Raw genomic sequence first — 21,247 nt, forward strand, 5'->3', positions numbered from 1 at the left:
TGGTATGCTGAGTTCTTAGTCCTGCTCTCACGCTTTGGTCTTCCCTCCTCGTCCGTGTCCAGGTGGCGGAGAGGATCGCCCAGTTGCAGGAGGCCCTGTTGCATTGTGGGAAGTTCCAGGATGCTCTGGAGCCTCTGCTCAGCTGGCTGAGCGACACGGAGGAGCTGGTGGCCAATCAGAAGCCTCCGTCAGCAGAGTACCGCGTGGTCAAGGCTCAGATCCAGGAGCAGAAGGTACGAGGAGAAAGATGGACGAGGTTTTTTAATCGGCGGCTCGTTTTGGTGGCTGAGTTAGTTAATGAGAAAACAGTGAATCAGTCTGAGCTTCTGCCTCCCACACACCGTCTTCATCGCTTTAAAAGTCTCCTGACAGTTTTTCTATTCATATTATAAAGCATTGAGTTTCCACTTTTTACAGTTTTTTTGGTAAATAACATTTATCTGTTATTTAATCTGCAGTGAATATTAAAGTTTGTAGTCGATACGAGAATGTATACAAAAGAGATTTTACCCTCGGCAGTCTTTACTAGCTAGTACACAGAGTATGAACTAGATACACACTCTAAATAAATAAATAGTACTGAAATGCAAATACAGATGTCCTCAGTTTCATTCAACCAGAAACAACTTTAAACAGGTATCACACACACACACACACACACACACACACACACACACACACACACACACACACACACACACACACACACAAGCCTGGCATCCAGCGGCCCCAGTCGACCATCTGTCAGTCAAACTGGCATAAAAACAGACACACACATACATGCATGGTAGATCACCATTGTTTTCACACACACCCGCACACGCGCACGCACACACACACACACACACTCTCTCTCCTTCCCGTGTTTATCCGACACACACTTCCTGTGTTTGTGCACACGAGCGCTGTCGTCCGGCCCGGCGATCAATCACACATGTTTACATCCGTGACGGAAAGCTGCGTCACTGTTTGGCTCAGAAAGAAAGTAAACTGGAGGAAAGTTTTCTTCAGAACTACATTTGTATTCTCAGGTGTGGATTCACTCCAGTCTCCAGCAGAGAGCCGAGGAATGGAGCTTTACAACAATATTATCATCAGTGATCGTCCAATCAAACAGTGTCACATGTGTGAGAGGATTTTCCCATTAAAATCAAACGGAGAACATTGGAGAAGCGTCTGATATTGAAAGTTGAAGTTTTTGGCTTTTGTCCGCTGAGTTGTTTTGCTGAAACACATTTTCTGGTTTGTTTGATTTGATAATGAAGAATTGATTTGTATTATTAGACGCATCTGGATAAACGGATGCAGTCCAAAAATAAGACCCACGTCAATGTCGTGCTTCGTTCTGAACTGCAGGGTCTAAGGTTGTGTATTTGTCTCACTCAGCTGCTCCAGAGGCTGCTGGATGACCGCAGGCCGACGGTGGAGATGATCCGAGCCGAGGGCGAGAGGATCGCAGGCACAGCCGACACTCAAGACCGAGAGAAGATCCAGACGCAGCTGCAGAGTTTAGCTGAGCGATGGGGCGAGCTGCTGGACAAAGCCACCGGCAGGTAAACCCCCCCACCCCCCCATCATCGGAATGTATAACGTTTCTCCACATCAGTGCCTGACAGACAGCGAGCTGCAGCCATGATGTAACAAACGTCTGTCAGGACGTCCTGAACAAACACTCAGCCTTTCTTGGCTCTGATGCAAACTGAAATATGTTTTCTCATATTTTACATCTTCCATCGATCTCAAACTTTATATATACTTATCAAATACTGTCAAATTTAATCATTTTTGATTAAAAAAAGGTTTTTAATATTGTGAGTTTATGAGAAGAACGTCGGCTGTGTGACTATAAACTAGATGAAAATCTTTAACGACAGAAAAAGTCATAAAATTCCAATATGAGGCCCATGTTGTCCTCCTCATGTCTCTCTGCTCCTCCTCATGAGTCTCTGCTCCTCCTCATGTCTTTCTGCTCATCCTCTTGTGTCTCTCTGCTCGTCCTCATGAGTCTCGGCTCCTCCTCATGTCTCTCTGCTCATCCTCATGTCTCTCTGCTCCTCCTCATGTCTCTCTGCTCCTCCTCATGTCTCTCTGCTCCTCCTCATGAGTCTCTCTGCTCCTCCTCATGTCTTTCTGCTCATCCTCTTGTGTCTCTCTGCTCCTCCTCATGAGTCTCTCTGCTCGTCCTCATGAGTCTCGGCTCCTCCTCATGTCTCTCTGCTCATCCTCATGTCTCTCTGCTCCTCCTCATGTCTCTCTGCTCCTCCTCATGTGTCTCTGCTCCTCCTCATGAGTCTCTGCTCCTCCTCATGAGTCTCTCTGCTCCTCCTTATGAGTCTCTCTGCTCCTCCTTATGAGTCTCTCTGCTCCTCCTCATGAGTCTCTCTGCTCCTCCTCATGTCTCTCTGCTCCTCCTCATGAGTCTCTCTGCTCCTCCTTATGAGTCTCTCTGCTCCTCCTCATGAGTCTCTCTGCTCCTCCTCATGTCTCTCTGCTCCTCCTCCCCACCCGCAGGCAGAGGAAGTTGGAGGAGCTGCAGGTTTTGGCTCTTCAGTTCCATGAAGCCCTGGAGCCTCTGGGCGAATGGCTGAGCGCCACCGAGAGACGCCTGAGCTCGGCCGAGCCAATGGGAACGCAGACGGCGAAGATCACGCAGCAAATCGTCAAGCACAAGGTACCGTTGGTTCAGACGAGGTGAAACACCTGAAGACTCGTTAAATGGAACTCACTGCCACAGAACATCAGGCTTCCACACTAAAAGAGCCATCGTGGTGATCAGAAGCACAAAACACAACAATTTACCCTCTTTAGGTTCATTTTCTGTTTAATTTCAAGATTTTATTTGTTTGTGTCGAGTCTTTTTTTTTTTAAGTTTGGTTCTCAGTCGCTCATTGATGGTTATGATTTGTTTTTCATCTGCATGCTCATGTTTTAAGTTTTCATCCATCTGTTGTTTTGCTGCTCTTTTCTCATTTCCCTTCATCTTCACATCAAACACACACACACACACACACACACACATCAAACAAACACACACACACACTTCCCAGGCGTTCCATGAGGACGTGTCCTCCCGAGGAGCCGAGGTTGACCACCTCGAGTCCCTCGGCCAATCGCTGAGCCCGCTCAGCTGCACGGCAGATCGTGACTGGCTAAGCGAGCGCGTGGCGGTGGTGCGGTCGGGTCACTCGGAGCTGGCCGGCTGGTGCTCGCGGCGGGCCGGCCTGCTGGAGCAGGCGCTGGCCAACGCTCAGCTGTTCGGGGAGGATGAGGTGGAGGTGCTGAACTGGCTGGCTGAAGTGGCTCAGAGACTGTCGCAGGTCTCCGTGCAGAGCTACCTGCCGCAGAATCTGGCCGAGCAGCACAAACACGCTCTGGTACGGCTGCACGGACAAAGTCATCCTCACACACAGCTACACTTCCTGTTTCAAAAGAGGAAGCTAGAGGAAGAAATCATTCGTCTGTCGCTCAAAATGGTTTTTACATGATTGGAAAATCCCACAATAATTGAACCTGATGTGTTTCATGCACTTCAGGCAGGAGGTCATCAGCTGTCTTACTGTTAGAGGGTTTGGTTGGTTTGTTTATATACAATTTATCTCCTTCACTACAAAAGTTTCCACTTTTCTATTTGAAGCTGCTGGCAGTTATTTTGTTTTCGTACAGAACAAAATGAATCAGATACAGGCACAAAGAAATCAGATTACCTGGAGGAACTTTAGGTGTTCATCAGATCACTTATCAGAACAATTTTTCATCTGACAAAGAATATTGCATTATGTTGTTTACACCATCACATTAAAGTTCAGAGTCTAACTAAAAGTTAAAAAGTTCCTCCTTCATACACTAAATACATTGTTTTCTCCATTTGATGCTGAAAATCTGCAATAGTTTAGTTGATTGGAGTTTTTACAGCAATAATAAAATCTATTTGTCTTACATCCATTCACACTTGTGTGTTTTTGTCTCTTCAGTCTCTGAATGAGGAGATCTTGAGCAGGAAGAAGACGGTGGACCAGGCCATCAAGAACGGACAAGCTTTACTCAAACAGACCACAGGTGAACTCAAGTTCAATCAAGCTTTTCAAAAGCGTCTGTTTGACGTTTCTTATCACAATTTGTAACAGTAAAGCAGCTTATTTGTAATGATCTGAGAATAAACAGTGTCTGTACTGAAATTGAAAAAGAGAGCGAGAGAGAGAGTGACCAGACTGAGCATGAGAGACGCATTAAACGGATCAACTCTGTTTTGGTTGCTGATTTGCTTCCAAACCACATTTTCAGTTCAGCAGCAAACTAAAAGCTCAACATCTGGTTTGTGTTTCTCTTAGGGTATTGCAATATTAAACACTCTGGCTGCGAGTGCTGTTAGTGAGCTGATTGTTGTTCAAATCGTGTTTAGATAGTCAGACCTTCATGACCACAACTCTCCATTAGCTCTTGTTCGTCGGCTCAGCAGCGACTCGGACGTTCAGGGAATTCAACCGTCCACCAGCGGTGGAAACTTTACATTGTTACTTTACTTCCCAAATAATGATGGATAAAAATATCAAGAGGTTATAATATTGCATTGTGCTGCTTAATGGAATAACTCTCCAAAATACTCTTAAAAACTAGATGCTGCAACAAAATAAAATGTAGAAACTCAGTTTATCTTGTTTGTTCACTCTGTTTACAAACCGATGACCTCTGACCTCGTGATGTCGCGTCACCCTCAGGCGAGGAGGTGCTCCTGATCCAGGAGAAGCTGGACGGCATCAAGTCTCGCTATGCGGAGATGACGGCCAGCAGCAGCAAGGCGCTGCGCACTCTGGAGCAGGCGCTGCAGCTCTCCACGCGCTTCGCCAGCGCTCACGACGACGTCAACCAGTGGCTGGACGGCGTGGAGGCGGAGCTTAACAATGTGGAGCCCGACGCCACGCCTGCATACCAGGAGAGACAGAAGGTAAACTGCACTTAAGTTGTGGGTGAAAATGGCTGCAGAGCTGCCGTCGCTCTCCGTCTCGCACACCGAGCCAATTTAACGGTTAAAGGTTACTATTTCACCAAACTCCTGGTTATCGCAAGATGAATAACAAGATTGTATGAAACAGTTTATTCCATTTTCAATGGCAGCAAAACCATTTACAACACAGTATTTCAGGTTTTCTTAGATGTTCTGAACTTCTCTGTGACACATGGTGTCTTTTGCTCTGAAAGGCTGAATGTTTGGTTTTCCGTTTGCAGGAGCTGAAGAAAGTTTCGGCAGAGAAGCGGCTGGTGTTGGACACGGTGAACGAGGTGGGCAGCGCTCTGCTGGATTTGGTCCCGTGGCGAGCACGCGAGGGCCTGGACCGCCACGTCGCCGACGCCAACCAGCGCTACCGTCAGGCCGCCGAAACCATAACTCAGAGGGTGCAACTGGTGCAAGCTGCCATCCAGAGGTCGCAGCAGGTACTGCAGCTTGTCTTTTAGTTGTCTTTTCTTCTATCTGTCGTTCGTGCTCCAGTTTAATGTTTGTCAATATCTTCTTTCAGTACGAGGAAGCTGTGGATGCAGAGCTGGCCTGGGTCGGGGAGACCGAGCGCAAGCTGGCGTCTCTGGGACCGCTCAGCCTGGAGCCTGATGTGACCGTGGCACAGATGCAAGTGCAGAGAGCGTTTAACATCGACATCATCAGACACAAAGACACTGTGGATCAGCTCCTGAGCACCAGAGACGACATCCTGGAAACCTGCAGTGACGCTCAGAAGGACGCTCTGATGGTGAGCCACCATCTTATTAAATGGATAATTAAGCCTGATTGAAATTCTTGGGTATAGAAAGATCATAAAAGGTTTTCTTCAAAACTTTCTTACCTTTAAAGTCTACAGAAACAAATATATTTTACCATTTATTACTCATAAACTCATAATGACAATCTGACACCAATATATTCAGTATATAAAGCTAAAGAAATACATCAAAATGCCTGATTAGAACATTAATAATGTTACAGCTGCGAATCTTGACCCAGATTTAATCTTTGATCTGCCACCATAGTATTTATATATTTTTCCAGATAAAACGTTTTTTCGTGTTCAGGATGATTTTATCCAGCTGTTATTTAATTAACTGTGTATTTGGGGCCTTTCATGTGTGAACCATCAGTAGAAATAGTAAGTTTCTAGTGACGGGAAGATACGGAGTCGGGTCACGTTCCTGATCAGTAGGTTTCATGAGTTTTGATCTCAGTGTCTGATCAGCGCCGTCCCTCCCCCTCAGGTGAAGACCGATTCTCTGAGTGCTCGTTATGAAGCGGTGAGTCAGAGCCACAGCGAGCGGTTCTCGGCTCTGGAGCAGGCTCAGGTTCTGGTGGCCCGGTTCTGGGAGACCTACGAGGAACTGGAGCCGTGGCTCGGCGAGACGGAAACCCTCATCACGCAGCTTCCGCCTCCAGCCATCGACACAGACGCCCTGCGGCTGCAGCAGGACCAGATGAGGGTGAATGAAGACGCACTTATCATCCTGCAGTGGTTCTACTTTTTCATGTTCGTGTCATTAATCATGAGGATCGTGTCTCCTGCAGTTGCTCAGGGAGTCCATCGCAGAGCACAAGCCGCACATCGACAAGCTGCTGAAGATCGGGCCGCAGCTGGCCGAGCTCAGCGTGCAGGACGGCGAAACTGTGACGCGGCGCTACAACAACGCCGAGCGCCGCTACTTGGCCATCAAAGAGGAGGTCAAAGGTCGCGCCACAGCTCTAGACGAGGCAGTTTCCCAGTCTGCACAGGTACAGCCGAGCTTTCATAAACCGATTCACTTCTCAGTGTTCTAACTGCACATGGATGGACTTTGTTTATTGAACTGCATTAATGTTGCTTCAGCTCTGAGCCGGCGTGAGTCAGTCTCAGTCTGACTGAGACTCTGTGGCTCACGCCTGTTGAGTTTGGCATTTACTTTATTAATCTTAATGTTCGCTAAAGCTCATTTTTTCAAGGCTCATATTTAGAAAGTTAGTAGAATAATACTTCTCTTTATGTAAAGAAAAAACATGAAATGAACATCTCATTAACATTTTTACGACAGGCCATTGGTGTAAGCTGTTTACTCATTTCAACCTTCTTGATTTAAAAAATCTTTCCATTTTAAAGTTAACGACATGGAGCAGCTCAGTTATGTCCACAGATCTTATCCAGCATGTTTTTGTTGTTTATGAACACGCTGTGTTGTTGTGACTATAACTCAGTTTAACATTGAGACCTAAATATTAGACTCCCAGACGATCTCTTTTTCCTGGAATGAAGTTCTTTATGGAGTTTCAGACAAAACAGAGGTTTTTGAAGAGATTACTAAGCAGCATGAGGATTTTATAAATGATAATGATAATAATGAGGATTTATTGTGCAGTGTGCTTCAAGTCTGTACATGTAGTTGGCTGAATGTCATCATTGCTTCAACAAATCATACTTTAAAAACATGGAACCATCCATATCATGTCTTGCTATGGTGTCGATTTTCTTTGCTTTCATTTCATGAGACACATTAAGAGTCACTGCTGTGAATATTGCCTGTCAGTTAGTACTGGATGCATGACTCTGGTTTAACTCATTGTGTTGTTTCTCCACCCTCACCCCTCCTTCAAACCAATCCACGTATCACTCCTCCTCCATCCCCTCACTGCCCTCATCCCTCACCTCATCCAAAAACCACTGCCTCCTTGTCTCTCCCTCCTTCATCCCGTCTCCTAACCCGTCTCACCTTGTTCATGTGGGTTTGCTGTGTGTGTTGCTCCCTCACCACCACCATCCTTTTCTCCACGGTCACTGCTCACTGCAATCACCCAGCTGGTAGAGGTAAGACCCGACTGACGGCCACAACCTGGCTCTGGACCACATGACCTCACACAGACTGAATCAGTGTGAAACTCTCATCCTGCACCATTAATCTCATCAGATCTCACAAGATAGTTCAATTACACAGTTGTATCGTTGTGACGACTGGCTCTTTCTTGAGCTTTGTGCAGTTTGATGGAGACACATTCCTCAGATCCATGTGAGACATTGAAAACATGCAGCTCTGTGGCACTCCAGCACTGGGATGTGATTTCATTTAATCAAAATCCAGATTAAACTTGATTTAGAACCAAATCTCGGCAATGGTTTTACATCACAACAGGTTTCTTCCTGCAGAAAATGTGAGATTCCTGGGAAGTTGATGCTCTAAATGTATGATTCGTGGCTGGGAGCCCTAATAATGACTACTGTAGTACTAGTAGAAAATATTGCTGCTTTCTGTTAGTTTTTAGCTTTTTAGTTCATGAATTTATTTAAACCGATCAATTCAGTGAAATGGCTCATGGGTGCTGTCTTGTTTGAAATGTCTCCTGAGGTCTTTAAAGTGAACTTTGTTAGATTAGTTGCTCCCTGTCTTGTGATAGATGTTTTTGTAGTTTCTCACCTCAGGTGACGCGCTCAAAGTAAAATATTGAGACAGATAATATTGTGGAGTGGCTGCAGTCTGCCACAGACGGCTGACCGCCCAAATCATATCTCACTATTTTCCTACTTTGAAAATGTCTCCCAGCAATGGAATTCAACCCCAGTAGACCTCAGCACTGCCCTCCATCTCCACCTCCTCGTAACGCTCTCCTCTGCTCCTCAGTTCCACGATAAGATGGACCCTCTGCTGGAGACCCTGGAGGGGGCGGTGCAGCGGCTGCGACAGCCTCCCCCGGTGGCAGCAGAGGTGGAGAAGATCAGGGAGCAGCTGGCGGAGCACCGAGCCCAGGGCCTGGAGCTGGACAAGCTGCTGCCCAGCTTCTCCGCCCTCTGCGCCCGCGGAGAGGAGCTGATCGGCAGGGCGGCTCACGACGATCCTGCCGCTCAGGGTGAGTGGCCGCGACGCTGTGACAGCTTCATCACTTGAAGTCATCGTGAAGGACAGACCGCAGATCGACGTTAAAAATAAATGAATGTCGCTTTCAGTGTTGAACGTGTAGTTAAAGAGATGTCAGTTTGCATTATTTCCATTGGGCATACTGAGGCTAAAAACTCTTAAAACCCAGAAAACAATAATGGTTTGTTGCACTTCCAGCTCATTCTTGCACATATAACACAATTTCCTACCAACACTGTGATTTGAGCAAACTTAAATATACAGAATGACCTCCAGTAAAGAAAAACGTCAGTATCAGGCATCAGTTTAGTTTTAAAACTTGTAAATACATATTTTCAGGACAAATTTCTATGTTAACTATTTGTTCTAGTGAGAACACACAAGACTTTATGGAAAAAAAGATGTCAATTTTATAACGTTTTTAAGAATGAAAAGTTATACATTATAAGGAAAATTCTTTTATTTCAATACTGTCTATTTTTAACAAAAACTACAGTTGCACTATGAAATAAGACAGATGTTTTTATATTTTTTTATCAGTAAAAGGACGTCAGTAGTTGGAGAGGGTCAGAACTGAGAAGGAACATAACAAGCTTCTGTAATCTGAGTGAAAAGTACTAAAATCTTATTTCAGGCACTGAGCCAAACAGCTAAACAAAGTCTGTGTCCCCGGGGAAAAAAACCCTGACAGATCCTGAAATAGAACAGAATCAGTAGTGAAATTCTGCAGATTTCTACTCGTGCCAACCCAAAACACACACACACATGTGCCTTTGTGATTCGGCCCTCATGAGACTGAAAGGCTCCACTGTGCTCTGATGGTGGGAGTGAACTCCTGAACTGCACATACCATCTCTGTACGCGTGACAATTACAATCAAATAAAAACAAAACCACCTTTATCGCGTCACACAAGCTATCTGTAAGTAGGACAGTTTTCCAGTGTGCCACCCCCCCCCACACACACCTACCTGTCCTCAGCAGACTCTAATTCTCCTCCCTCCCGCAGCGGTCCGTTCTCGCCTCCTTCGTCTTCGCTCTCTGTGGGATGAGATCCGGCAGCGAGCCGAGGAGAGGGAGGGGAAGCTCAACGACGTCTTGGACCTGGCCGGGAAGTTCTGGGCCGACGTGGCGGCGCTGCTGAGCACGCTCAGAGACTCCCAGGACATCGTGAGAGAGCTGGAGGACCCCGGCGTGGATCCTTCGCTCATCAAACAGCAGATCGAGGCTGCTGAGGTGTGAAGGAGTTAAAGAAACTTTATCATGATGTCTCTTGTGGTTTAATCTGCTGAATAATTCTATCTTTATTTACAAGGCCATCAAAGCAGAGACCGACGGCCTGCGGGAGGAGCTGGAGTTTGTCAGGACCCTTGGGGCTGACCTCATCTTTGCCTGTGGAGAAACAGAAAAACCTGAAGTGAAGAAAACCATAGATGAGGTAAGAAATCCATGAAAACCATGAGACTGTTGATCGGAGACACAGAATCTGTTCTGACATGCTTTCTTTCCTGTGTGTTCCTCTCAGATGAACGCTGCCTGGGAGGGTCTGAACCGAACATGGAGGGAGAGGATGGAGCGGCTGGAGGAGGCCATGACAGCCTCCGTTCAGTACCAGGATGCACTGCAGGTTTGTACTGCAGTTTCTCCTTTATTAACACCCGACTGTTCGCTTTTTTTTTTTTTTTTATAAATCAGGCTCATGTGGACTGATCAGGTTCAATTAACCAGAGTTCATATCTATCCAGAAAGTTTGTTTCTAATTCCTCCCTGTTGAATGTACTTTTGTTATTAATGCTTTATCTCTGCTTCATTAACTATTTGTCGTCAGAGAGATTTATATTGACATCACAGCTGAATCTTATTTATTGCTCTGATGAGAGCCTCCCTCAGTTTTGCAATTTTACTCCATTTTAAGCTGTTAAAAAAAAAGTGTTTCAACTCATCAAAGTCAAACTAAAGCTCTTGTAAACAAAGACAAAGCATTCCACTCTGAGAAAAGACAATAAGACACTAATGTGATCCTGAGCTTGTGTTTAATAATTTTTGTTTACTTTAACCTAAATGCCATAACTGTGATCAAATTTCATTTTCAGTCTATGTTTGACTACCTGGACAACGCAGTGATCAAACTGTGCGACATGTCGACTGTGGGAACAGATCTGGGAACAGTCAAACAGCAGATTGAAGAGCTCAAGGTTGGAACAATAGAAGCTGTGATACAGTCACTTTTACACTCTCCACTTGTGATTTAAGCGAGAACTAACAAGGGACAAATCTTCTCCTTGCACTGAGCAGCAGTACAAGGTAGAGGTTTACCAGCAGCAGATCGACATGGAGAAGCTCTGCCACCAGGGGGAGCTGCTGCTGAAGAAAGTTTCGGACCAGACAGACCGGGACATGATCCAGGAACCGCTGACCGAACTCCGACACCTGTGGGACAACCTGGGGGATAAAATCACTCAGCGACAGGTAGAGAAACCACATGAAGCAGCATCACACAGTCACACGCTATGAAACAGCTTTTTTCTGTTTCCTGTCTCTCCTGTTTACCCTGGAAAGCTGGCACCACCAGCCTTCCCTGCAGCACTGCATGAATCTGACAGCTGCATTTCATTACAGCCCAAATATTTGAGTTCCTCATTTTAAGCCAGGACCTGTGTCTTCCTTCCACTGCAGCACAAGCTGGAGGCGGCGCTGCTGGCTCTGGGGCAGTTCCAACACGCCCTGTCTGAGCTGCAGGCCTGGCTGAGCCACACACACACTACTCTGGACACACAGCGTCCAGTCAACTCCGACCCGAAGGCCATCGAGATCGAGCTGGCCAAACACCACGTATGTTTATGTTACAAACTGAAGAAAATGTGTGAGCTGGTCCTCAGTCTAGTCAACACTGTAAATCGAAGATGCAGTTTCCAAATGTGTACCATATTTTCCCTTCTTTCCTGAGGTCTTTTGTGGAGTCGCATCCAATTCTGTTTAATTGAACTCTTTTTCCCTTCTGGCTGTTGCAGGTTTTGCGTAACGATGTGCTGTCGCATCATGCCACGGTGGAGAATGTGAACGGCGCCGGCACTGAGCTGCTGGAGTCGTCTCCTGGAGATGAAGCCAGTCACCTGAGGGACCAGCTGGATCAGCTCAAACAGGGCTGGGAGAGTCTGCTACTGAAGACGCAGGAGAGACAGAAGCTGCTGGAGGCTGCGCTGCAGCAGGTACACAACTAAATACACACCTTATACTGTAGCAGAGAAGGAACGTAGACAAGGGTGTCAATTCTGATTGTTTCTTTACATATTAATCAACTGGTTTGTTTGCAGGCTGAAGGTTTCCATGGAGAGCTGGAGGAGTTTCTCCAGTGGCTGAGGAGGACGGAGAGTCAGCTGTCTGCTGCCAAACCAACAGGCGGTTTGCCTGAAACAGCCAGAGAGCAGCTCCAACAGCACACGGTAACAGACTCGCATTACAGCTTCACACGGCAAAAACTTCAACCCGAGGAACTAAAATCAATCCTGTGTTTTGTCTACTATTAAGATTAAAACCTCTTCAAATGAGTTTCTTAAACTTGCACCAATATAAAAGTTCATCAAGGATCGAGCTGCTTATTGATGTCGTTCTACATTAGCTTCATCTGCATTCACTCTGCATTATTTTAGTTTCCCTGCCGTCGAGAAGCCTGAAAATCAAATAAAATACAGGTGTTAGACGCAGTGAAGCATAAAATTATTATTTTCATGGAAGGCGACACCAAACCAAGAAAATTGGAAATTCTACTGGCTAATATAACTGGTCTTAAAGACCTTTTCAGTATAAATTCAGCTTCTATTTGCCTTTACGGTATAAATACACATATCACAGTGGTGACATTCAAAGGTGTGGCACCTCTTCCCACAACACACGTCGTGCAGGTGCTGAGAGTATTGGCTTACAAACGCTCATCCATTTACACACAGGGACATTTGGCAGATGGCGACTATAAAACTTTCATGTCCTTCATTGTTGGGAAGCAGCCGGTGAAGACAGTCTTCATGCTTGTGTCTCTTCTCGGTGTGCAGGAGCTGCAGACCCAGCTGACACAGCGAGGGGATCAGTACCATCACCTGCTGGACCAGGGAGAGTCCATGCTGCTGGCTCGTGGAGGAGAGGACGCCGGACCCGGCACAACGCAGACCCAGCAGAACCTGGCCATGCTGCAGAACAAGTGGGCCAGCCTCAACGCCAAGATGGACGACCGCAAGGTACGACTGAGTGGAAGGACTTCCCTTCTCATCGTGGTATTTTTGTCCTGAGTTTGTTGGTAAATTTGACTCTTTAAACCTTCCAGGGGAAGCTGGAGGAGGCCGTTTCATTGGCGACCGGATTCCAGACGTCTCTGCAGGACACCATCAACTGGCTGACTCAGGCTGAGCAGACCCTCAACATGGCCCAACCCCCGAGCCTCATTCTGGACACCGTCCTCTTCCAGATCGACGAGCACAAGGCAGTTCCCTCATCACTGGCTGGATGTTGGCTTGAAGCCTCACTGTGTTTTACTCACCGCGTCTGAGCTTCCTAACACATCTGTATTTGTGCTCTGTGTCCGTCCAGGTGTTTGTGAACGAAGTGAACACCCACAGAGAGCAGGTCCTGGCTCTGGAGAAGGCCGGCTCTCAGCTCCGCTTTGCCAGCCTGAAGCAGGACGTGGTTCTCATCAAGAATCTGCTGCTCAGCGTCCAGGCACGTTGGGACAAGCTGGTCCAGAGGTCCCTGGACCGCGGGCGACACCTGGATGAGGCCCGCAAACGAGCCAAGCAGGTAAAACATGGACACTTTTATCATGACGAGCCCATGAAGATGATGTCCAAGTATTTGATTTTCAAAAAACTTCCAAGTGGAGGGGTGGGTTCCAAATTTCACTGAATGCAGGTTGAATGCGGATGACCTGTATCTGCCAGTTGAATCCGATAACTGAAGCCTGTGCTGCTGTTAGTGCAGAAGAAACGCTCCATGGATTTGACTTGGATGAAGAAAAGCAAAAAGCTCCTATCAGACAATTGAGTTTAACAAGAAAAAGATAATTTAACCATAAATCTTACAAAGTGGACCTTAAAATTCCTGCATTTTTACTTGTGGCTTCTTGGGGCGGCATGGCTCCGTTGGTAGAGCGTTCGTCTCCCACTTGGAAGGTTGCAGGTTTGAATCCCATTTCCACCTGCCAGCTTGCCGAAGTGTCCTTGGGCAAGACACTGAACCCCAAACCGCTCCCATTGTAGTGGCAGCGCCTTGCATGCCCACAGCCTCCACTGGTGTGTGAATGAGATGAAGGATGTAAAGCGCTTTGGGGCTGCTCACGCAGCTGCAAGGTGCTATATAAGTGAAGTTCATTTTTCTTTCTTATGGAATATCAACTGCTTTGGAGTTTCTGCGGTCACACATTGGTGGTTATGAACAGTCAAAATAGTTCCGACCATTCCAATGTCTCACATTACTTGAAATGTGTGATTTGAACCTTTTTCTTCAGTTCCATGAGGCCTGGAGGAAGCTGACAGACTGGCTGGAAGAAGCTGAGAAGAGGTTGGACTCGGAGCTGGAGATCTCCAACGAGCCGGATAAGATCAAAGTGCAACTGGCCAAACACAAGGTAACATCTGAGCAGAGAGCAGAGGACGCATGTTTAAACTGGAGGACTATAGATTTCATCCTCATTCTGTTTTTGATCTGTGCAGGAGTTCCAGAAAGCGTTGGGCTCCAAGCAGCCAGTCTACGACACCACAGTGAGGTCTGGGAAGGCCATGAGGGACAAAGCTCAGCTGCCTGCAGACACACAGAAACTGGATCACCTGGTGGGAGAAGTCCGAGACAAGTGGGACACCGTCTGCGGCAAGAGTGTGGAGAGGTGACGAGATGAGCGATTGGCACTACAACTGATTTCTCCTGCTTCATACGTCAGAATTGAATCATCCTGAAAATGTCTTTTCTGCTTCATCCAGACAACACAAGCTGGAGGAGGCTCTGCTGTTCTCAGGTCAGTTTGCTGAGGCTCTGCAGGCGTTGGTGGACTGGCTGTACCGAGTGGAGCCCCAGCTGGCTGAAGACCAGCCGGTCCATGGAGACCTGGACCTGGTGTCCAACCTCATGGACTCGCATAAGGTGTGTGTGTGTGTTGACTTTGAAAGTCTCAATAGGAATTAACTCCTGAAATAACCTTCAATAACATCCTGGTAAGTTTTTCAGTGAAAGAGCTTCATGGCTGCTTCTGTTGAACCTTCAGACTTTCCAGAAAGAACTGGGGAAGAGAACCAGCAGCGTTCAGGCACTGAAGCGATCGGCTCGTGAGCTGATGGAAACCGGCCGGGACGACACGGCGTGGGTCAAAGTGCAGGTTCAGGAACTGAGCAACCGCTGGGACACGGTGTGCGCCCTGTCCGTCACCAAGCAGACGCGCCTCCAGCAGGCGCTCAAACAGGTCAGAGCAGAACCAGCACAGCTCAGTTAACATCAACCTCATCTCGCCGCTCAGTCTCTGACCCTCCTCTACTCAGGCGGAGGAGTTTCGCACGGCGGTGCAGGTGCTCCTGGAGTGGCTGTCAGAGGCGGAGCAGACGCTGCGCTTCCGTGGCGTTCTCCCTGAAGAGGCGGAGACTCTGCAGGCGCTGCTGCACACGCACCGAGACTTCATGAGCACCGTGGAGGAGAAGAGGGCCGATGTGAACAAAGCTGCTGGGATGGGAGAAGGAATCCTGACTGTGTGTCACCCGGACTCCATCACCACCATCAAACACTGGATCACCATCATCAGGGCGCGCTTCGAAGAGGTTAGGAAGGGTCACACCATGATAATCCTGCTTCTTCTGAAACTTTGCTGGAGTTCTCAACTAATCTTCTTGTATTAGTAAACATCAAAACTAGCAGTTTTAACTAGAAGTGGGACAATATGTCCACCCTTAAGTCCCACTTTTTACTTTGATTTATGTAGTTTACTTCCTGGTTATGTTTCAAAATTATTGATCAGACCTAAACTGTGTAAACAGCAGAAGATTTGATGGGAATAAATCTTCAATTACTGGTGTTGATGAAGTTCTCCGGGTCTGCAGGTGCTGACGTGGGCCAAGCAGCACGAGCAGCGGTTGGAGACGGCTCTGACCGAAGTGCTCAACAATGCCAACCTGCTGGAGGAGCTGTTGTCATGGTTACAGTTTGCAGAGACAACGTTGGTCCAGAGAGACACAGATCCACTTCCTCAGGACATCCCACAGCTGAAAACACTCATCACCGAGCACCAGGTGTGTTTCCCTTTGGCTGTTTGTGTTTCTCTGAACTCAGAGTTGTGATTTAACGAGCCAGTCTGAGTGTTAGCAGGAGTTACTCAGGGCTGCTGTTTGTTGTTGTCAGATGTTTATGGAGGAGATGACGAGGAAGCAGCCGGACGTGGACAAAGTGACAAAGACGTACAAAAGGAAACCAGCTGAGCCTTCCAGCCTGGCTGAGAGGAGAGGAGCTCGTATGTCGTCTGTTTAACTTTACACTATCGAATCCAACGACTTGCACATCAGGCATCACTCACTCCATTGATGTCTCTGTGTGTTCGATAGGCAAACACCATCATCAGCAGCAGCAGCAGCAGGCGGCCATGCAGGTTTCTGGAGGAAACCCGCGACTGAACCAGCTTTGTGCACGGTGGCAGCAGGTGTGGCTGCTCGCTCTTGACCGCCAGCGAAAACTCAACGACGCTCTGGACAGGCTGGAGGAGGTACGGCTCATCGCTACAGCTTATGATGAAAATATTGATCAGATTGGTCTTAACAGAAGACAAAGTTTTGTTCCTGAACAAGTGGACTTGTTTCATCGTGGGGATCTGATATAAAGCTCAGTGTGATGAGCTCTGTCTCACAGCGGGGGGGGGGGGGGGGGGGGGCTTCAGAAACAGGAGGTCTCACGTTGTACAGTGAGAGTCCTTCGGGGGATCATGGTCATAAACACAGTCTGAGAATCTTCTGGAGGTGATGTAATAGATGACATCATTGCATACTGAACGCAACGTTCATCCACAATCCATAAGTGTCCATGTAGTGGACGTTGTTACCAACTTTACAATGCAATGAGGGTGATTCACTTTGGGAGGAACAGACAGAACCAGAGCTTGAGAACCAAACCAGCGAGGCAGGAGAGTGGTGTGAGTGTATAGAAAACTTTACGTAACCAGGAAACACCTCAGTAGTACAGAGATGCATGAGGTGACAGCCATCTTTCCAGTATTTAGAACATTTAGCAATATTTAGTCTGTATTTTCATTATCTTTATATAATCAAGGTCTATTTATATTTGACCGATATGGTGTTTTATTATTCTCATAAGTGGAATGATGACGATGATTTGACACTTTCTTAGTTAACTGTAACGTGCTTCATCCATTTTCAGCTCAAGGAGTTTGCCAACTTTGACTTTGACGTGTGGAGGAAGAAGTACATGCGCTGGATGAACCATAAGAAGTCCCGCGTCATGGATTTCTTCAGACGCATCGACAAGGACCAAGACGGGAAGATCACTCGGCAGGAGTTCATTGACGGCATCTTAGCTTCCAGTACGAAGTTTCTGTGTGTCTGTGATGAAGAGCGGGATGATTTTTTTTATTTCCTCCACCTTCATTGATCACTCTTGTATTTCTTCTGTCCTCTGCAGAGTTTCCGACCAGTAAACTGGAGATGACGGCCGTGGCGGACATCTTCGACCGAGATGGAGACGGTTACATCGACTACTACGAGTTTGTCGCCGCTCTGCATCCCAACAAGGACGCTTACAGACCGACGACCGACGCCGATAAGATCGAGGACGAGGTGAGTTAGACCTGAGAAACGTCAGCAGACACAGAAGCGGTGACGAGTCGTTCAATGACGTCGGTTGTAACTTTTGCGCTGTGCAGGTGACTCGACAGGTGGCGCAGTGCAAATGTGCCAAGAGGTTCCAGGTGGAGCAGATCGGAGAGAACAAGTACCGGGTACGTTCAGCTCAGTTTCATCCACACGATAAGATACAATTGGAGATTTTTTGAAGTCCTTTTGATTTTGTAATTGTTAAGGGATCTTTGTCAACATCTGCAAGTCGTTGTAAAGAGTTTTATTGAATTTAATTGAGACGTTTGCAAATAAAATCTTTTCCTGATGTAAAATTAAAAAAAAAAAAAATTGCTGTGAAAGCTCAGATTGCTAAGTTCTAACTCAAATGTGATTAATTAACTTGAACTGCAACATAGAGGAATCGTGAACTGCCAAATAATCACTTGCTAATCCAGTTTGAGCCACTTCTGATGAATAGAAAATGTCTCATTCCTAACGAGCTGAATTCACATCCATTAACTCCTCAGAGTAACTTCACAGCATTTTTCGTGTGTGTGTGTGTGTGTGTGTGAGTCTGAGTGTGTTCATCTCACATCATGGCATCATGGTGTATTTATACGTGTCATCATAATATTGTGACATTAATGCATTAACATGTTTGTAACCTCTCACGGCTCTGCAGGACTTTCTTCACAACAGTAATACGTGAACGTGTCGGCACAGACACACACTGGCGTTCTGGGACTTTACACATCTTTTTTTAACTCTTCAGAAGAGATTCACCGAAACACACAAGTGTAGCTGAAGGATATTCTAAGACTTGGCTGCATTATTTTGTGACATTTTTCAAATGGGTCTGAATAAACATTATTGATAACAACACACAAACCAATAGTCCCTCGGGCTCATCTTACAGCTACATTTTGAGCTTAGATGAATATAATCATTTCCCAGCAGCCTGTGTGTGTCTGTGCAGCATTTTAAAACACAACATAAACTCAGTGTGACAGTTTTCAGCAGAATTTCCAGGATCGGCCGTCACTATCACTGCTGCAGTTTGTATGTCCACTCCATCATCATCCTCTGGGTGATGATATCCAGTGTCAGGCTGCAGGACACTGGAGGAAACTAATTTCCGTCTTTGTGCTTGTGTGTGTGTGTGTATACAGTGTGTGTGTCTACCTGCATTTTTTGTTCTTTTCTGTTCTTGTCTTTACCCGTGTTGCCAGGTCTGAAAGACAAAACCAGAACTTTCCATCTGAAATAACTTGAGAATTATTCAGTCTGCCAGAAGTTAAAGCTTTTTTTATTCTAAATAGTTCCTTCGCCTCCAAACATCCTCTTACTAAACTGATGTATTTCTGAACATTCAACGTGACCGGGCTACAAATGTTATGGACAAAAAGCGTGGTACTCTACGGCTCTGTCTCACGCACGCCACATAAAATCATTTACACCAGCTTATCAATCATTAACCGAAAATGTATTTCAGAGTAGCTGAACAATAAGACACAAAGGATGATGTGGAGAGATGTGTGGAGGATTTGCAAACCCGTCTCACAGCGCCCCCTGCAGGCAGCAGCACAACTGCAGATTCTGCTCACTCAACCGATCACATCAACCCGGTTCCACAAGAAATAAACAGACCTGGCAACCCTGTTTCTCACCTCTATCTCACCACCTTCATCACCACCAGATTTATAAAACTACATGTTCACGTCGCCTTCATCGCCACATCCACCGCACCTTTCTGCTGTCACCACTAACGGGAGATGAGAAGCAGCTCTACGTTGTTCACATATAAATCAGTTTTCAGTTCGTGTTGTTTCATTCTTGCTCTTTTTCTTTCTCCTTGTGTTCCTCTGCTCCGTGTCTCCGGGATTTATTGTAGTTCTTCCTCGGAAATCAGGTAAAGTAACGCGAGTCGTCTGCTGTGAATGAAGTCGTGAAATCTGCTCGCTAGTTCAGAAGAAACAAAGAAGTGCAATTCCAGCTTTGTGTGGAAGACGATACACACTTTCTGAGGCATTGCAATAGTATTTTAGTCGTCACTCTGACCATTTTAAAAAAGCTGCATCTCTGAAAGAAGCACTTCCTTGTGTCTTCGGAGCGTGCGAGCAGGTTTCCCGTCCTCGAGTGTTCCTGCTGTGATTTGTTGGGTGTTTAAAGTGACAAATTGCACAATGAGAAGCCGGTGACGGTGACATGGCTGAAGTGGTAATTAGTGGTTGAGTGATGTATAGAGCGCTTTGGACTGAAGCTGGGAAGTAAATCACGCTGCTTGGAGGGAGAGATCCAGAAAGTTCCTCTGGGGCTGGAATGGCTGTGGAGATCTGCTTTGCTGCGAGCATTTCAGGAATCAAAATCCTGATTTGAAGCCGTTACATGATCGTCTGTAGATATGTGAGCTGCTGGGTGAACCGGGCTGAAAATCAACACCTCAAGTTTTGCATGACTTTTTTTTTTTTTTCTGTTGATGCATGAAGTAGAGTTGATCGTTTGGGATTCTAGAATAATCAAATCAGTTATCTAATGGTCGTTTTACTCACTGATTGTGTGTTCTCCACCTCTTCTTTGGACTTCCTCAGTTCGGAGACTCTCAGCAGCTGCGTCTGGTGAGGATTCTGCGCAGCACGGTGATGGTGAGAGTCGGAGGAGGCTGGATGGCTCTGGACGAGTTTCTGGTGAAGAATGACCCGTGCAGAGGTGAGAGGCGTTTACAGAACTAAACTCAACAACACACACTTCTCCCACTCTGTCCCACCCAACGTCACACACACACGGATAGAAGAGACATCAGATAGTATTAATTACATATACTAAATAATTGTGTTTATTTGACCTTCATCAATGTCTAAAACTTACACTTTGCTTTTCCTTCGCACACCACTAGAGGGCGGTGAGGTGCCACTGGTGGTGTTTATGCCACAGTTTTAGAATCATTGCAGGGTTCATGTCCTTAAGTTATTCTCACACACACACACACATTGAGGGAAACCTTGGCGTCTCTAAAACCTTTGTCACGTTGTCTGTCAGCAGGTGAAGCAGCGATCTGCTGCACCCGCTCACTTTTCTCTCCGCTGGCATCGTTGTATCTGTCGTTCTCCTCGGGAGTCGTGATTCTCTCTCCATCTCTTTCTCTCTCTGAAGGATCTCTCCATCTCTACTGTCCCCTCGGTGTCTCTATCCACTCTTCATGCTGTCTGAAATTAAACTGCAGTATTGCATGGTGCATGGTCCTCAGTTCTCTCCTCTTCCTTCCCCCTTTCTCTTCCTCCCTCCCTCCCTCTCCCCCCTTTCTCTTTCCTCAGTGCAACATCCAGGACTTAAGATCCTCCGCTCCGATTCCAGTAGCTCCATCTCATCTCGTATAGGTTGGACTTCTCTCTCTCTCTCTCACGCTTTCTCCTAACTGCCCGTCTTTCCTCCATCCGGTTTGTTTTGAGTTGTTTTCTCCTGGAGTCTCTCCGCCGGGTTTCTTGTTCTCTTCCATCATCGTTCCTCTCCTCCTTCAGTTTGTTGGTTTGGCCTTGTCGCTGTGCCTTGCTGACTGTGATCACCTGACTAACGTTGTGTCTCCCTCACTCT

General features: G+C 46.6%; 1 protein-coding gene across 1 annotated transcript in view; it reads left to right on the plus strand.

Moving 5' to 3' along the window:
- The window catches only part of macf1a (microtubule actin crosslinking factor 1a), a gene marked incomplete at its 5' end in the record, with an annotated part of 210,032 nt that overhangs the window by 184,302 nt on the left and 4,483 nt on the right, over nt 1-21,247 (plus strand). The window contains 36 exons of the mRNA XM_080485773.1: nt 63-233; nt 1,387-1,553; nt 2,512-2,671; nt 3,048-3,374; nt 3,972-4,056; nt 4,716-4,942; nt 5,224-5,430; nt 5,514-5,741; nt 6,241-6,459; nt 6,545-6,748; nt 8,620-8,845; nt 9,862-10,088; nt 10,168-10,290; nt 10,378-10,479; nt 10,946-11,047; nt 11,148-11,321; nt 11,529-11,684; nt 11,864-12,061; nt 12,167-12,295; nt 12,902-13,084; nt 13,171-13,326; nt 13,434-13,640; nt 14,347-14,466; nt 14,552-14,721; nt 14,816-14,975; nt 15,097-15,291; nt 15,368-15,640; nt 15,920-16,108; nt 16,218-16,326; nt 16,418-16,575; nt 17,244-17,406; nt 17,505-17,659; nt 17,746-17,820; nt 19,551-19,568; nt 20,248-20,365; nt 20,971-21,033. Of these exons, the coding sequence (XP_080341899.1) occupies nt 63-233; nt 1,387-1,553; nt 2,512-2,671; nt 3,048-3,374; nt 3,972-4,056; nt 4,716-4,942; nt 5,224-5,430; nt 5,514-5,741; nt 6,241-6,459; nt 6,545-6,748; nt 8,620-8,845; nt 9,862-10,088; nt 10,168-10,290; nt 10,378-10,479; nt 10,946-11,047; nt 11,148-11,321; nt 11,529-11,684; nt 11,864-12,061; nt 12,167-12,295; nt 12,902-13,084; nt 13,171-13,326; nt 13,434-13,640; nt 14,347-14,466; nt 14,552-14,721; nt 14,816-14,975; nt 15,097-15,291; nt 15,368-15,640; nt 15,920-16,108; nt 16,218-16,326; nt 16,418-16,575; nt 17,244-17,406; nt 17,505-17,659; nt 17,746-17,820; nt 19,551-19,568; nt 20,248-20,365; nt 20,971-21,033 (5,944 nt within the window). The remainder of the gene's footprint in view (nt 1-62; nt 234-1,386; nt 1,554-2,511; nt 2,672-3,047; nt 3,375-3,971; nt 4,057-4,715; nt 4,943-5,223; nt 5,431-5,513; nt 5,742-6,240; nt 6,460-6,544; nt 6,749-8,619; nt 8,846-9,861; nt 10,089-10,167; nt 10,291-10,377; nt 10,480-10,945; nt 11,048-11,147; nt 11,322-11,528; nt 11,685-11,863; nt 12,062-12,166; nt 12,296-12,901; nt 13,085-13,170; nt 13,327-13,433; nt 13,641-14,346; nt 14,467-14,551; nt 14,722-14,815; nt 14,976-15,096; nt 15,292-15,367; nt 15,641-15,919; nt 16,109-16,217; nt 16,327-16,417; nt 16,576-17,243; nt 17,407-17,504; nt 17,660-17,745; nt 17,821-19,550; nt 19,569-20,247; nt 20,366-20,970; nt 21,034-21,247) is intronic.

Source organism: Lipophrys pholis, assembly GCF_963383615.2.
Source record: "Lipophrys pholis genome assembly, chromosome: 17".
In the NCBI taxonomy this organism is placed as follows: Eukaryota; Metazoa; Chordata; class Actinopteri; order Blenniiformes; family Blenniidae; genus Lipophrys; species Lipophrys pholis.